The sequence below is a fragment of the Carlito syrichta genome, unplaced genomic scaffold (assembly GCF_000164805.1).
Source record: "Carlito syrichta isolate Samal-C Ts95f unplaced genomic scaffold, Tarsius_syrichta-2.0.1 Scaffold143240, whole genome shotgun sequence".
Lineage (NCBI taxonomy): Eukaryota > Metazoa > Chordata > Mammalia > Primates > Tarsiidae > Carlito > Carlito syrichta.
Genome location: NW_007087336.1, coordinates 66,702 through 84,162, shown reverse-complemented (window position 1 = coordinate 84,162; position 17,461 = coordinate 66,702). Strand labels below are relative to the sequence as shown.

At 43.1% G+C, this 17,461-nt stretch overlaps 1 protein-coding gene across 9 annotated transcripts in view; it reads left to right on the top strand.

Moving 5' to 3' along the window:
- Positions 1-986: 986 nt before the first annotated feature.
- PPP4R4 (protein phosphatase 4 regulatory subunit 4) overlaps positions 987-17,461 on the top strand; it is a 72,548-nt gene continuing 56,073 nt past the window's right edge. For 3 of the 9 annotated variants that reach the window (XM_021708644.1, XM_021708638.1, XM_021708639.1), the window contains exon 1: positions 996-1,084. In XM_021708644.1, the coding sequence (XP_021564319.1) occupies positions 1,034-1,084 (51 nt within the window). In that variant the 5' untranslated portion in view covers positions 996-1,033. Of the gene's footprint in view, positions 1,085-17,461 lie in introns of all 9 variants that reach the window. The other 6 variants (XM_021708640.1, XM_021708645.1, XM_021708642.1 and 3 more) reach the window with 4 other exon arrangements.

The window sequence follows — 17,461 nt, the reverse complement described above, 5'->3', positions numbered from 1 at the left end:
CGGCATGCGCTACCACACCCGGCTGATTTTTTGATTTATTATAGAGATGAGGTCTCGCTGCCCAGGCGGGTCTTGAACCCGCGGGCTCAGGCAATCCACTCACCTCAGCCTCCCAAAGGCGCGGGATTACAGGCTGAGCCACCAAGCCCAGCTTGAATGTGTTTTTAAGAAGTTTCTGGCAACTCATGGTGTTAGTCTAGTACGACATGTAATTTCATTGTGTCCAAAGAAAGGTGTATGATTTTACTGTAGTTGATTTTGTTGCTGTCCCTGTTGGTATGATTATTATTAGTGTTTTACCTTTTTTTTTTTTTTGTGAGTTGGCGTCTCACTCTGTCACCCAGACTGGAGTGCAGTGACCGCTCCGGCCACCGCAGCCTCGATCTGCTGGGCTCCGGCGATCCTTCCGCCTCAGCCTTCCAAGTAGCTGGAACTTCAGGTGCGCACTACCACGCCTAGCTAAGTTTTGATTTTATTGTAGAGATGAGGTCTCACCAAGTTGCCCAGGCGGGTCTTGAACCCGCAGGCTCAGGCAATGCACTCACCTCAGCCTCCCAGAGTGCTGGGATTACGGGCTGAGCCACTGAGCCCAGCTATGTTTTACCTTAATAAAACATTACCATTTATATATTTTTTAGTAAACTACAACAAACTGACAGGTCAAAGGAAAACAGTGAGGCAGAATTTTAAAGAAAGTAATAATAGTCTCAAAGACTTTTGGACTTAAGACATAAAAAATAGAGAATCTTGTTTTAGGATAAGCATAATCAATATCTCCGTGTATTTGTTACAAGATTTACTTAGTGAAATTTCAGTTCTGGTTTTATTTTTATTTGACATGGTGTGATGTCAAGTTTAAAAGTTGTTCTGAGTGCATGCCATTCAAAGCAGTCTTTTTCAAATCAGTCCATGCTTTCTGTAACCGTGAACCAGAAATTCAACTTAAAATTACAAATTTAAAATTTGTGTTTTCTTTGTAAGCGCTGGCCAAGACATTCAAGGGACAAGTGTGATCGCAAACCTTCCCTCTCTGATGCGACAGAATCCTTCTGAGACACTCCGGAGAGTCTTCCCAAAAGTCAGAGTAAGTTGGCATGAATTACAATTTGAATTTCTCCTTTTCCTAGTAGCATGTTATTTTTGGGAGAATATTTGGGAACTTGGATGGCTGACCTTTTGTGCCTAACAATTGAATGGAGGAAGTATTACTATGTACATTTTGAATTATGGTGAAAATGCTTAGGGAAAATGGCTGATGGAAACGGAGAAATCCAGATCTTAAGCCGCAAAGATTTCTCCTGTCATTTTCTCAGTAGAGACATTTTAATAAAACTAGTTTTCAGCGGCTCAACAAATGTATTGATGCCTATAAAATCATAGGTATCTGAAATCTAAATCTTCAGTCTTAAATTCTGTTGACTTAAGTCTATACTGATAGTGTTTTTTTACAACATGGGTAATATAATTACCTGATATTCCTAATAATGATCCTATGGTGACCTCTGAAGGATTATCAGATGAGAATGGAATTATGGCCGTCACAATTTTAGTTTTATGTTTGTTTTATAGCTTCCTCAATTTCTTCAAAATTAATTTTTCTGCTGTGAACAAAAATGTTTGGCCTACTGCCACGTTCTTTCTCTTGACTATTTAATGTGTATTGATTGTTAATATGTAATATTAAATATGTAATGATGACTTAATTGTTGATTTGTACCTGTGTGCAAAGTGCTGTTCTTTATAAGAACCTGGATGCGCAAAAGAGACACCAGTTTGCATGTCCTCCAGGAGCTTACCACAAAGCTCCTGGGGCCAGGGTCAGGGAGGTTATAGTCTAAATAAGGACTATGCTTGCTAACAGGGAGCTCTGTACATTTTGCTTTGGTTTTCCATTTGGTTATAGCTTTTGTCATAATTTTAAGTTCATTCATACATGTTTAAAATACTGTAATTATTAGTGTGTCCCTGGGTTTTATTTTTAGGCATATATAGCTTGGTTCTAGATATTGTGGTTTAGATCAGGGAATGTACCATGTTATTTTATTTTATTTTTATTTTTATTTTTTTGAGTTGGAGTCTCACCTCGTTGCCCAGGCTGGAGTGCACTGGCACACTCACGGCCATCCCATTGTCGACCTGCTGGGCTCAGGCAATCCTTCCGTGTCAGCCTTCCAAATAGGCAGACCTATAGGCGTGCATTACCATGCCCTGCTAATTTTTTGATTTGCTGTAGAGATGAGGTCTCGCCAAGTTGCCTGGGCTGTTCTCGAACCTGTGGGCTCAGGCAATCCTCTCGCCTTGGCCTCCCAAAGTGTTGGGATTACAGGCTTGAGCCACTGTGCCTGGGCTACCATGTTATTTTCACAAGATGCCCACATTTCTATTCAGGCATTTATGAGTTTGTTTAGTGGTTACAATGGTGACTTCAAATGATATTTGTTTTGGTATTGTATGTGATTCGCATGTAAAATCAAGCTTTTTCGTATGCAGATTTCTCAGAATCCTACAATAATTTCAAAGGAATTAAGCCTACATAGACCAGGCTTATTTTCTCATTCAGTTTCAGTGGAATTACTGACCTGAACTTTTTAGCATGACACCTGGAAGTGCCAATTCAACAGTAGATAGGAACAGGTGTCTAGGTGTTCTGGACTGTGGAGTTAGTGGAAGTAGGCAGATTAGACTTGAAGCTAAAAATACTGCATGGTTGCTCTTTGTGGAGCTGGTTAAATTTGGTCCATGGAGAGCATCTTGGATGTCCAGAGTTTCGTGATGTGAGAATGACAGATGAACAAGAGTGGTGACCTTTAGATGTCTCGAAATTATTTTCCATAAACCCTTTGCTATTGGGTTAATAATAAAGCCGATTAGGTAACAACTCCCCAGAAACCTTAATTTAAAGGAAATGTATAAGCATGTTATAAACATTTATACAGAGAGTCAAATATATCTTCCGAAACAATAAGTCATGCCTAAGCTATAGAAGATGTGATTTTAGTAAGCTTTTAAGATAATTGGAATTAATCCATAATATGGAAAATTAGCTGAACAAGTGGATACGAAGGAAGTGCCTATTATCGCTGAATGAGTCCATCGTTTCTTTAGTTAATCAACAAGCACCATTTCTTTTGGGCTCCCATTTATCTCACCCTGTACTAAATTTTAAAGAGACACACAAAATGGTAGAAGAGTCCTGATTAGATTCTGGGTCAGGAGGGCCTGAAGTCTGTGGAAAACAGTTAAAGAACAAGAATAGAGTCATGTGTGATTCGGGCTTGATGTAAAAATGCAGAAGAATGAGGCAAACAGGAGGGACTTTACGGGCAACTCCAGCCGGAATGAGTTTTGTGGATGACGTAATTCACGATGTGGGTAGCCAAACATTCCCTGAACCCATTTTCAGGTGAGGCAGCTTGTACTTTTGGGCAAATCACTTTCACGTGACTATATTCAGATATTATTAAGCCTTACTGAGCTTCCTGGTCAGCACCTTGTTCAATTCCGCCTGGTTTCAGTGAGTGGTAAAACCATGACAAGATCTCTTCTGTCCTCTTTGTCCTCCTTTGCCGTGGCCATCGTTTCCTAGATAACTTGGAAAAGCAGTCATATGCATTTAGTAATAATGGTCTTCTCATTCACTCATAAATCTTTTTTATTAATGTTTTTTATTATGGTTTTGTGGGGTACAGTTAAGGGTTAGGTATACAATTACGTTTCATTCAGGCACCCTGTTGATATGCTCATAAATCTTTACTGAGCACTTCCTGTATGGCAGGCTCTGTTCTAAGCGCTGGGAAGATAGAGGAACCTGCCTGGAAGGGGAGGCCATGGTCTGGAGGCAGAAACAGACATTAAATAAGTAGACTCCTCCCTGTGGCCACCATCTGTGATAAGGGCTCTGGGTGTAAAGAACAGGTGACAATGAGGCAAATGAATAAAGTAATGAGGGGAGGTCAAGAAAAGCCCCTTCAGGAGCTGAAAATGGGAGGGCTGGGGTCTGGGGGAGAGCAGCAGGCCGCCTACTCTGGGTGAGCTTGGCTGCTGGTGCCCAGGGAGGCAGGCGTGGGTGGTGTCCGGTGCAAAGAGCTTAGAGAGAGAGAGTCAGGGACAGCATGCAAGGGTTGGTTTTGTTTCTAGGACCGCGGAAAGCCACAGAAGGCTTAAGCAAGGATAGACTTCGTTCCATTTGCATTTTGCAGCAATTGTCTTGGTTACTGTGTGGAAAGAGGACTGGAGCAGGACAGTCAGGAAGCCTCAGCCCCTGTCCCCATGTTGATGACGACTAGGGTTAGGACACCGGAGTCGGACAGTAGAGAGCAGTGGGCATACTGAGATACATTACTGAGGTAGAATGGACAGAGTTTCGTAATGGACCAGACCTGGGACGGAGGGATGGATTCCAGGTTGCCGGCTTGGGCGTCCCTGCGTGTCTGCTAGTTGTCAGGGTCTTGCTTGGGTCTGTTAAATCCGCAGGAGAAACAGTGACAGTGCTTGCTAATGCTGATCTTCCAGTGATTTGCCCTCAGACACTAAATATTTTGTGCAGAGTTAATCATTTCCACGATTCTCACCTCATTCGTAGCCGCAGCTGCCGGATCTTTGCGAGCTCGCCCTTCCCTTTGTCTTCTCTGAGGCTAACGTGTCCTTGGAGGCGTCAGATGGAGTCATCAGGCGAAGTCGGAGCTTTTCCTGGCCGTAAATGTTACACAGTTTCACCACTGATACTTTGCTTGTTGCACTCACATTTCATCTTTACAATGATGTTAACTGGAAGTGTTTCTTAATGTTCACTGTTTTCACTGTTTTCGAGATGAAGGAATTCAAGGTTAAAAACAAAATGGCAGCAACAGGGTTAAAATTGAGCTTAATCTATGGTATTTCCACAATTTATTCTCTAAATTGAATCCCAAGTGGACAGTTAATGGTAGTGCAATTAGGTCAGTCATCTCAAGGTTAAAGTTCACTAAGAGTCTGGAAAGAAATTATTTTGACCTCAAATTTGAATTCCCTAAACATGGAGCTATTTTAAATGTAGTTGTTATAATATATTCATGTTAGTGATGTAGTTTCCAGGGTCTTTTGAAGAAGTACTTTTTGACCTTTATTAATTAAATTTTGATTTTTCCCACAGTATATTAAATTAAAATCTTAGATGTCAGATTTCAATATTTGATTCGAACTTTTGGTTATCTAGAAGTGAAAGAATTTAACTGTCAAGATAAATTTCTAAAATATCAGGGTTGTTTATAAAATCTAAAATAGCAATGATATAATTACACAGTGTAGCAAAGGTGACTCCTTTAGAATTTAATACAAAAAAGTCTCTACCTGTTGAGTTATTAAATTTTTAAAATTGGTTTCCATTTGCATTTTGGGAACCAAATTATATGCCATAAAGTTATGTACTAGAAAGTGTTTAAGGCCAGGCACAGATACAAATAACCTTAGCAAGTATTTACTGAGATCTTACTATGTGTCAGACACTGAACTCTGTCAGACGTTTTACACGTTTTCATCTTGGAATCGTCATAGCAGTTCTATCATGTCATTGGAGAGAGGAAGAGAGTGTTCAGTTAAGGATTAAGTAGCACACTTGCAGTTGCAAAGCTGGCAAGTGGTATAATTGGGTTTGAACGGGAAACGAGACGCCCAAGTTCTTGTTCTTAATTACTGCTGGGCCTCCCCATTAGCTGATCACGACGGCCATGGACGTGTGATGTGCAGTTTCACCTCTTGAGCCTTGGCCACCTCTCGCCGGGTCACTCCAGTGGCTTCCTCACTGTCTGTTACTTGCACTTGCCTCCTCAGCACACATATCCCGAGAGATGTAAAAGAGGTTTTTTTTTTTTGAGTTAGAGTCTCACTCCGTTGCCCAGGCTGGAGTGCAGTGGTCCACTCATGGCCACCCCAGTGTCGACATCTGGCGATTTGTCTGCCTCAGCCTTCCAAGTAGCTGAAACTACAGGTGCACGCCACCATGCCTGGCTAAATTTTTAAAATTTATTTATTGTAGAGACGAGGTCTCACCAAGTTGCCTGGCCTGATCTCGAACTCGCGGGCTCAGGCAGTCCACTTGCCTCGGCCTCCCGAAGTGCTAGGGTTACAGGCTGAGCCAACCGAACCGGCCCCCAAGAGACCTTTTAAGGCATCCATCATAGGTTATTACCCTCCTGTATGAAAGGCACTTAAGTAGTATGGGAGCAGAATAACGCACCCCCCACCCCCCAAGGATATCAGGCCTTACCCCGGGAAACTAAGTGTTACCTTATTTGGGAAAGAGTATTTTGAAGATGTGGTTAAATTAAGGATTTTTAGGTAGAGAGATTATCCTGGATTATCTAGGTAGGCCTAAATCCTATCATGTGTATTCTTTTTTTTTTTTTTTGAGTTGGATTCTCACTCTGTCGCACAGACTGGAGTGCGTGGCTGCTCCCAGCCACCGCAGCCTCAACCTGCTGGACCCTGGCGATCCTGCCGCCTCAGCCTTCCGAGTAGCCGGAACTACAGGCGCGCGCTACCACGCCCGACTGATTTTTGGATTGATTGTAGAGATGAGGTTTTGCCAAGTTGCCCAGGCGGGTCTCGAGCCCACGGGCTCAGGCAGTCGACTCACCTCATCCCCCCAAAGCGCGGGATTATAGGCTGAGCCACCGAACCTGGCTATTCTTTTTTAAAATTTATCTTCAAGATGTGTGGTACGATTCAGGATCAGACATTCAACGGGACGTCGTGCAGGGCTGTTTGGGCCTCCCTGAGGCAAGGAGGAGGCAGCGGGAGAGCCGACACGTGCGAAGAAGGCAGCATGAAGACAGAGGCAGCGAAGGGAGAGAGGCGCCGAGAGCCGAGGAGCGGCCACAACCCCGGCAGCTGCGAGGCAGGGACTCGATTCTGTCCTGGACGCTCCGGACGTGTGGCTTGCCGACACCAGCGTTGCCCTAGCCGTGCTGACTGGGGACTTCAGTCTCCACAAGGGGAGAGAGTGACTGCTCTGGTTTTAAGCCCCTCGCTTGGGATAGTCTGTTGCAGAAGTCACTTGCATTTCGGATAGAGTAAAACTCTTTCCTGTGTCTTTATCAGCCATTTACATTTCCAGCGTCACCCTTTTCCTTTTCTCTGTCTTCATCCGGGTTTATCGCCGTGTCACCTAGGACAATGTCTGGGCAAATCATCGGCAATTGCATTTTTTGTTAATGAGCGTTGATTTCACTTAGTATTCTGAGGCAGCATGGGTCTGTCAAGGAGACCAGTGATACATTGGCCCAGTCCACTGATGGCATTCTTGGATAAGAAGTAAAAGCAGAATATTGCTGGAAGAATGCTGATTTATATTCCTAAAGAGATGTTGGGGAGGGGGTGGAGGAATTCATAGCAGAGAAGGGTTAAAAGAGACATAATTAACAAATGTAACGTTTGAGTTTTTGGTGAGCAGTGGATGTGGTCTAGCAGTCTTTCGATTCTGAAAAGATTCATTAGTTCCACTTCTGTTAATTTTGAATGACTTCATTTTCGTTTGTTGAGATAATGGAAAAATATCATATTTCTCCCAGTGTGCTGATTTGTTATTTTATATCTATAATGTCTTATTTATTGACTATAGGTGGATTTTTTTAAAAGATCATATTTTAAAGTTTTTTAGAAAGCATTCACTTTGTAAATAAAGATTTTTGTGATTAAAGAGCTTAGCTTCCTAAAAGTCCTGTTTCAAGTAGCACAGTTAAGTGGACAAATAGTCAGTGACTGTGCATCTCTAATCTGAGAATATGAGATCTGAAATGCGCCAAAATCTGGAACTTTTGCAGTGCTGACAAGATGCTACAAGTGGAAAGTTCCACATCTGACCTCATGTGGTTTAGCCAAAATGCAGTCAAAATTTTGTTTGTGCATCAGTTACTTTCAGGCTACGTGTATAAGGTGTACATGAAACTGAAGCGAATCTGTGTTCCCAGTGTATTTCATCATGTATCTGCAAGTATTCCAAACTCCAAAAAAATCCCAACTCCGAAGCACTTCTGGGTGCAGGCATTTCAGATGAGTCGTCCTCAACCTGTAGTAGTTTGTAGAACGCTTGCTGGGCCAGGCACCATGCTGAATGCTTTCGATATGTGCTCTAAAAAATCTTTCTGACTCCGCAGGATGCGTTTGTATTCATTTTACGGTTGGGAGAATCTAGTGTTAAAAAATTTGGAATTTGACTATGAATATTTGGTTGTGAGGTTTCTGGGAAGTGTGCAATTATATAATTTATTTGTATAGTTCAGGAAAAGAAATGGTCTTAACTGAAGGAATTAAAGAGCATAAGCAAGTGATACAGATTGCTTTCTTCTTTGGCTTGCAGCTAAAAGAAGTACCTGTCTTTTTCACCGTAGGGGATGTTTTCTGAGGTAAATTGATTGAAAGTTCTGAGGAAAGCCAAAGAATTTTTTGAAAACAACACAGTTATACACAGCAAGCAGGCCGTGCTGTTCTAGACGCCCGCAGATGAGAAGAAGCCCAGAATAGCAGCTAGGGTTCTGTCAACAGGCTATGCATTCGCGGTCACTCTGACATGAAGGAAGGGAAAAAAGAGAGTGACATCACTGCTACAACACAAGGTCGATAGAAGACAAGCACCAGGGTCAGAACTGACTTGACCTAAGGGGTTTTGTAAGCTAAGAAGCAAGACGCTGCAGAGCTTCTTTTTCCTGGTCGCTAAGGAAAAACGAGGCAGGGCTCACCGAAGGGGGCAGGTCATGAACAGGTGATGTACATCGCTCTTCCGTCTGTGCTTTGCGGCTCAAAAATAAAAGCGCACCGGGCATTGCATTTTGACGGCGATGCCCTGTTTTTGTCTTTTTCTGTGTCGTGATTTGTGTCTAAGGACAAAATAGCTTGGTATTGCTAAGTACTTTACAAAGATTATAACTGAAGCTCTGTGGATGCGTGTGCTGAGTATACGGTTTTTCTGGACATACGGGAAGAATTTTATAAGTTAATATTTCTAATAGACCTAAAAATACTCCCTTTTGGCAAATTCTAGTGGAGACCAGCGTTCTCACATATGCTTCTTAGTCATTTGTTTTTTTTACTCTGCCTGCAGTAAAGATGAACTGGAACTTCTGAGATTCTTCGGCATATGTAGTCAAGCTTGTGACAGAGTAGAGAATAGTTCCAGTGCTCAAAATCCATGCAGTTAACTCCGCTTCCACTTAGGATACGGAAGGCTGCAAGAAAACATAGCTCCCCTTCTAATACCAACAGGCTAGCCACGTAGTCGTCACTTTTTTCGAGCACGTTGGAGTTGAAAGCAGCCAAGTAGACTGAATTCAAAGAGTAACAGGCCCCTCTGAGGAAAGACCATCAGCACTAAGGTGGTTAGAAAATCAGCTAAGATTTAACCCACTTAGAAGGCGCCCGTGGGCTAGCGCCATCGGTGTCAGTTGAGAGTGACTGGAAATTCCAGACTCAAGGGTCTGGACGCTCACTTGCAGTCTCTGGCCTCCACATCTCCTCGGTTTGCTCCATGAGAACGATGGAGGGGTCCCGTGGGGAGCGGGTATGGCGATGACAGGCAGCTGCTGGCGGCAGGCCGGGCAGGGGCTGCTCTGCCCACGCACTCAGCATTCTCCCTTGAGAAGCGGAAGTCTGAGCGTCTGGGGGCGGCGCGGTGGCCCTTCCTCTTCCCAGGGCCTGAGGAAGTATCCATGGCTCCTGGCGGGGTGGTGAGAGCAAAACCCATCCAGAGCAAAACCCATCCAGAACACTCGCCTCCAGGACCGGGCACTCGCTGTGTTTGGGAGAAGGGTGGGAGCATAACCCTTTTGGCCCTGGGGGGAGGGGCGGCCGGAGTTAGACCCAGGCCCCTGCATGGGTGTGTCCAGAGCTCTGCCACCCACGTGGAAGGGGCGAGAAAGGGATACCGCCAAAGACGTCCCACCACCCGGGATGCTCAGTCACAGAAGGATACACGGAAGAAGCGCCATCTCTGAGGCCCAGCTCAAAGGCCCTGCCTGGAATGAGGCTAGTCTAAGATAACTGAGCCTCCCCTGTATCCACCATCAGCTGTCTGCTACTAGGAAAGGGCCAGGCATGCGGTGGAAGACCCCCGCAGAAAACAGAGTGGGGCAGGCGCATTAGGAAAACCCTTTGGCCTCTCGGGCTGCTCGTGAGACATAAGGTCACAGTGGCCACTGTGGGAGGGATTTGAAAGATCACACTGGCAACTGCAAAACTCAAACCCAGCTCAAATACTGACTGGACTCATTTAACCTCCTGTACTTACAGCCTAGTGGAGGAGGCATGTTCATTTCTGAGCATAAACACTGTTCTTCCTATCTTCTCTGAATATCCAGCATTCGATAAAAAATTTCAAGGCACACAAAATAAGAAAAAAAACTTATCAAGACATAAAGCAAAAAGCAGGTCTAGTATCAAGTGACCCAGATATTGGAGTATTAGGGAATTTTTTTTTTTTGAGTTGGAGTCTCATTCTGTCGCCCAGACTGGAGGGCAGTGGACACTCCCAGCCACCGCAGCCTCAACCTGCTGGGCTCTGGCAACCCTTTCGCCTCAGCCTTCCAAGTAGCTGGAACTACAGGTGCGCGCTACCACGCCCAGCTAATTTTTGATTTATTGTAGAGATGAGGGCTCGCTAAGTTGCCCAGGTGGGTCTCGAACCCGCGGGCTCAGGAAATCCACTCACCTCAGCTTCCCAAAGCGCTGGGATTACAGGCTGAGCTACTGAGCCCAGCTATATTAGGGAATTTAAAGTAACTATGATCACTGTGCTAAAAATTCAGTGGAAAAGCAACATGTCTGACATGAAGGACATTTCAGCAGAGAGAGGAACTATAAAGCAATCCAGTGAAAGTGCTAAAAGTAAGAATCAGAGACAAGCAAGCCAGTGAAAGTGCTAAAAGTAAAAATCAGAGACAAGCAAGCCAGTGAAAGTGCTAAAAGTAAAACTCAGAGACAAAGCATTCCTTCAGCGACCTATCAGCAGTTTGGACACAGCTAGGCAAGGAATACTGGACTTGAAGACAGAAGTCATCCAAACTGAAAAAGATGAAAAAGTAGAAGAGAACACCCAGTGGCTTTGAGGTCGTATAAAGAGGTCTAATATAGATGCGGTTGGAGACTCAGCTGAGAAAAGAGAGAACAGGAAAGAAGAACTAGTTAAAGAAATGATGACCAAGGCAGTTCTGAAATTAATGAACGTCAACAAACCATAGAACCAAGAAACTTGGAGGATCTGAAACAGTAAAAACACACAGGGGCATGTGTGCACACTTACACACACACACTCCTTTTTTTTTTTTTTGAGTTGGAGTCTCACTCGGTCGCCCAGACTGGAGGGCAGCGGCCGCTCCCGGCCACCGCAGCCTCGACCTGCCGGGCTCCGGCGATCCTTCTGCCTCAGCCTTCCGAGTAGCTGGAATTACAGACACGCGCTACCACGCCCGGCTGGTTTTTTGATTTATTGTAGAGATGAGGTCTCGCTGCCCAGGCGGGTCTCGAACCCGTGGGCTCAGGCCATCCACTCACCTAAGCCTCCCAACGGTGCAGGATCATAGGCTGAGCCACCGAGCCCGGCTCTCACACACACTCTTTAGAGGCATCATATCATACTTCTGAAAATAAAAATATAATCTTTGGAGCAACCAAAGACAAAGGAAATATTACATATGAGAAACAAAGGTGAGAATTAAGCAGACTTCTGGTCAGAAATGATGGAGACTAGAGGACAATGGAATGCCATATTAAAAGTACTGAAAGCAAAAATTAAATTAAAACGTCAACTAGACATCTATACCAAGTGAAAATTTCTTTCAAGGATTAAGGCAAAAATACTTAAAAAAAAAAAAAAAAGAAAGAAATTGAAATAATTTGTTGTACTGGACTTATTCTGTAAGAAATGTAAGGAAGTTCTTTAGGCAAAAGTATTATAATACCCGATGAAGATTTGGATTTACACGAATAAATGAAGAGTACCAGAAATGGTAAAAATTAGGGTAAATGTGAAAGAAGTAATAACAACTGTACACAGATTCTTTCAGAAAATAGAGGAGGAAGTAAGAATTTCCCAGTGAACTATCAGGTCTAGCATTCCCCTGACAAATGGGACATAGATATTACAAAAAACCTGTAACTGTGTATCCCTTATGAGCTTTGAGGCAAAGGTATTCTAGAAAATGACAAATTCAACAGTATATCAAAAGGATAATACATCATGACCAATTGGTGTTTGTTTTAGAAATCCAGGGTTCTTTCAAAATTCAAACTAACCAGTGCTAATCATCATTATCAATAAACTAAAAAAGAAACACTACCATCTGATCATCTCAGTTGATTTAGCAAAAGCATTTGACAAAATCCAGCAACCATTCCTGGAAAAAGCAAAACAATACTCACAACTCAGCAAACCAGGAATAGGCAGGCGTTTCCTCTGTGTAAAACTTGCAGGTTCATTTAAAGGCGAAAGACTGGATGCTTTTACCTAAGATCAGAAAAAAGCCAAGGGTATATGTTTTTAAGACTTTGGTTTAGCACTTTGGTTTAGACATTCTAGCCAGTACAATAAGGCAACAAAAATAAAGGCATCCCCATTGCAGAGAAAGAAGTAAAACTTTTTTTCTCATGTAGTGTTATCATTTATGCAGGAATCTATAAAAGAAAAAAGCCTAGAAATAAGAAGTGTGCATTAAAAAGTTGTGGGATATAAGATCAATATACAAAACTGGATTGCATTTCTACTTACCAGCAAGAAACAATTGGAAATGAAAGTTTTTCTTAAACTGTCCCAGCAGAATTAAAGTATGTGATACTTAGGGATGCATCTGGCAGGTGACATGTGGGACTGCAGAGCATTGCTAAGGGGAGAGAGTAAGAAAACTCAGCGAAGGGAAAGACACTTGCTAGTGGATTGGAAGACTCGATATTGTCCAGGTGTCAGTTTGTCCCGGATTAAGGTATGTACTTAATGCAAAATAGTCTTTAAGTTCCAGAAGGTTAGGTCTTTTTGGGTAGGAAATGACAGGCTAATTCTGAAATTTATATGAAATGTAAAGGACACAGACTAGCCAAAGCAACTTTGAAAAATAGAGATAAATTTAGAGGATTTACATTGCCTGATTTCAAGACATGATATACAGCTGCAAAGATTAAAGATGTATGACGCGGTTGTAAAGACAGAAAAAGAAATTGGTGGGACATACAGAGAGTTTAAATCTCTCTCTCTCTCTCTTTAAAAGTTGCCAGTTGGTTTTCCACACCGATGCAGAGACACTTACTTCATCATAGACAGGACAGGCCTTTTCAACAAGTGACGCTGGAGCACTTGGGAAGAAAGTCCCTACCTTGCACCATATACATACACATTAGCTTAAATTAGATCATAGACCTGAGCGCTAAAACGAAAACTATAAAAACTTCTGGAGGAAGCCATAAAAGTAAGTTTTTGTGACCTTGGGTTAGGCAAAGTTTTCTTACATACGATGCTAAAAGCATGGTCCGTAGAAGGAGAAGTTAATAGACTGGATCACTTCTTCAGAAGACACTGTTAAGTGAATAAAAAGACAAGTTAGAGTGGGAAAATATATTTGTAAATCACATATATGAAAGGGGACAGACATGTGTTCAGAATGCACAAAGAACTCTCAAAACTCAATAACTCGAAAACACCCCAGTTTTTAAAAAAGGCGAAAATTTGAGCGATGCTTCACCAAAGAAGATTTGTGGGTTGCCAGCAGGCTTAAGAAGCGATGCTCAACATCATTCATCATGAACGAAGTGCAAGTAAAGCCACACACCTGTTAGAACACCTGTACTAAAAAAAACCTGACCATGCTGAGTATTGGCAAGAATGTGGGGCGAATCGAACTCTCATTCGTGGCTGGCAGGAAAAAACCCTGCAGCCACCTGGAAAAATGTTTGCCCGTTTCTCAGAAACGTTGGCTGGCAGCTACGGTTATCACTCAGCCATCGTACTCCCAAGGACGAAGGAAAAGGGGAGTTATGTTCATATGCTTAAGGACTTGGGCGTGAATGTCCATTGCCTTTCTTTGCTCTAGCTAAAGCGGGAAACAGCCCAACTGTCCATCAGCAGTTGATGGAAAAATTGCGGAATAGACCACTCAGAGGCATGACGTTCTTCGTATATTCCAGATTCAAGGCCTTTGTTGGTCATGCATTGAGATGTCTTCTTTTGCTCTTTGGCTTATCCTAATGCTTTGGATTTTATTTTGTGAACAACCCCATTGAGTTTTATCTTTAATCCAGTATGACACTTTATTTTAATTAGAACATTTTTCCAGTTTACATTTAATTCCATGTGTCGTCTGACTGTTTGCTTTTTCTTTTCGCCAACTGCTGTGTGTTCCTTTTTCTCTTATTTCCTTTTTTGAGTTGATTAAGTAGTTTAATTATCTTGCTTTTCTTCCCTTCTGTTCACATGGAAGTGTATCCTCTTTTACCTTTCTTGTGTTAGTGACCTCCGATGTTATGACAAAGACATGTTGTTAAAGTTTAATGTTCATTGGTGTTTTTGCCCTCTTCCTGGATGCTGAAACCTTACAACTCTTTAACTCTATTTAATCATCTTCTGACTTACATGCTGTTGCTGTCAGCTCTTTTAATTGTATTTGTGAAGCCTCACAGATATTGTTGTTTTATCTAATCAGTATTTATTTATTTTTACCCACATATCTGTCCTTTTTTCTTGCCCATAATATTTCCACTTGGATTGTTTTTCTTCTGCCTTGAGATACCTTTCAGTATTTTCTCCGGTGTAGGTCTGCTGGTGACACATTTTCTTAGTTTTTATTGATCTGAAAATGTATTTCACATTCATTTAAAAGTGGATATTTTACTAGCGTGGGATTTTGTGCACCTATATGTAGATTTCTAGGAATATGTAGATCTATGTTTGGCTTCTTGACTCTGGCTTGTTTTCTTTGGTCAGTTTCGGAAGATTCTCAGATGTCCCTTTACATGTGCCTCTCTCTACCTAATCTTCTTTACTTCTAAGGCTCCAGTTCCGCATATTTGAGGTCTTTTTACAGTATTTCCTGTGCTTTTGACTTCTTTTCCATCCTTTCTGTTTGTGATTCATGGGTGTTTTATCCTAATCCATGACTGGTCCACTAACTCATCTGTGTCTAATCTGATTTTGATAATTGCATTTTTCTGGTCTAGCATTTCTACTTAGCTCTATGAAATCTGCTATATCCTTTTTTATGTCTTAGAATTCTTTGTTGGAATCTCTATGGTATCTTTCATTCTTTTGAACCAGGTGTGTGTCAGATATCACCGCCAGTGCCTGGAGTTCCTTTGGGGATGCCTCCTTTTCTTTCCTCCTCCTGCTCATCTTCCTCCTCCTTTCTTTTCCCTTCTTCCTCCCCCCCCCCGCCGAGATAGTTTCTCACTGTGTTGCCCAGGCTGGTCTCAAACTCCTGGCCTTACGTGATTCTCATGCCTCAGCCTCCTAAAGTTTGGGATTTCAGAAGTGAGCCGCAGTGCCTGGCCCACTGTGTTCCTATTTTCTGTTGTTTTTGCTGGTTCTCATTCACATGATCTTCTCGTGTGCCTGGACATCATTGACTGTGTGCGTCATCTTGTGTTTGATGAGGTCTTTGTGGAAATAGTTTGAGGCCCAGGGTGATGTCTCTCTCGAGAAAGGGGTATGCTTTCTTATGGCAGTCACTCAGCTGCGCTCACGATAGGGTCTCAACCCCATGTCAGATGCTGGATGGTTGGAAGCTGGGCTACTTTCCCCGCAAAGGCCTGGCTCTGCAGGATTTCCCCTGCTCTGGTGGCAGGGGGGCTCACATGGCCTCTACAAGGCTGTCAAAGAAGTCGCCTAGGCTCTCAGTCCCTCGGGACCTCTTTGAGAATCAGCAAGTGTCCCTGTGGGAAAAGCAGGCCCAGAATTACCTGTCTGCCTTTCTGGATGCGCATTGTCTCTCAGATCCTGGAAGAATAATTTTTCTCTGTCTTGTTAGCTTCCATATGCCTTTATGCAGGTGATTTGTGTGTTTTGTCCAGCTTTTAAAGATCATCCTTGTCAGGAGAGTGGATTAGAATGACCTAGTCTGCCTTTACTGAAAGAGGAAATTTCCTTTTATTTTTCTTCTTCGTTTAATCTCCGAATGATATTAGCCCCAGATGTTTGTGTATATACACACATTGAAACATTTGTGTCTAGATTCTATGTACACATAAACCCCTCTACCATACCCTGTCTTCACCTCCATATCCACACAGATCAGTTGATTGTTTTCTAATGATATGTTAGGAATAATCCAAAAACTAAAATTATTAAATATTCTGCCAAAACACTTCTGATGCATTTCCTTACTTAAACTTTGAATTCTTATGCTTTCATATTTTGTGGGGGTGATACTATTTTTATAGTAGCATTTCTCCACAATTGATCTTTATTTTCTCTGTAGGCAATCTTATCCACACCTATGTCTTTAAATAACATATAATCTGTCTTAATTTACTTATTTATAGCCCACCATTTCCAAAGGGTTAGATCTCTGTAATCTCTACTTGGACGTCTCAAAGGCATCTCATAGTTAACAAGTACAAAATTGAGCTCATGGTATTTCTCTGGACACCTGGGCTTCCCCCAGTGCTCTGCTGTGGGCTTCCTCTTTTTTTTTTCTTTTGAGTTGCAGTTTCACTCTGTTGCCCAGGCTGGAATGCAATGGCACACCCATGGCCTCCCCAGCGTCGACCTGCTGAGCTTTAGTGATCCTTCCGCCTCAGCCTTCCAAGTAGCTAGAACTACAGACATGTGCTACCATGCCCGGCTATTTTTTATTTTGTTGTAGAGACGAGGTCTCACCAAGTTGCCTGGGCTGGCCTTGAACCCGTGGGCTCAAGCAATCCATTTACCTCGGCCTCCCAAAGTGCTGGGATGACAGGCTGAGCCACCGAGCCCGGTCTTCCTGAGTGTTTTGATCTGAGTGTGATCCACTGTTACCCACCTACTTTCCAAGCCAGGATCTTGGAAGTTATCCTTGATGCCATTGATCCTTCTATTACGCGTGTAGTCCTGTTTTTATTTTTATCTTAAATATTTTTGGAATCCGCCTGTCTTTGTCCAGCACACTCCCTCCACTCTAGTCCTGGGTATTTGGAGGGCTCGCTGGGGCCAGTGTCGTGGCTTTCCAAGTGGTCCTCGCCCACTGCCTGCCGCCCATTCCGTCCTGCTGTGGTCCCTTCAACTCCGTCTTCAGCTCTAGGGTCCACTTGGTATTTCAGAGCCTTTGGAAGCGCAGCCTGAACATTCTCTGGCATGACCCGCCCGGGACCCCTGCGCACGCGGTGCTCCACAGCTCGGCCACTGCCTTGCCTGTGCGCTGGGCACGCAGATCTGCTGTGGCTTCCTCCGGTCTCCACGTTTCTCCTTTCGCGATGCTGGGATGCATTCTCTCCTAGTCTCCTGGCTTCTCTGTCGCCCTTCATCTCGCCCTTTGTC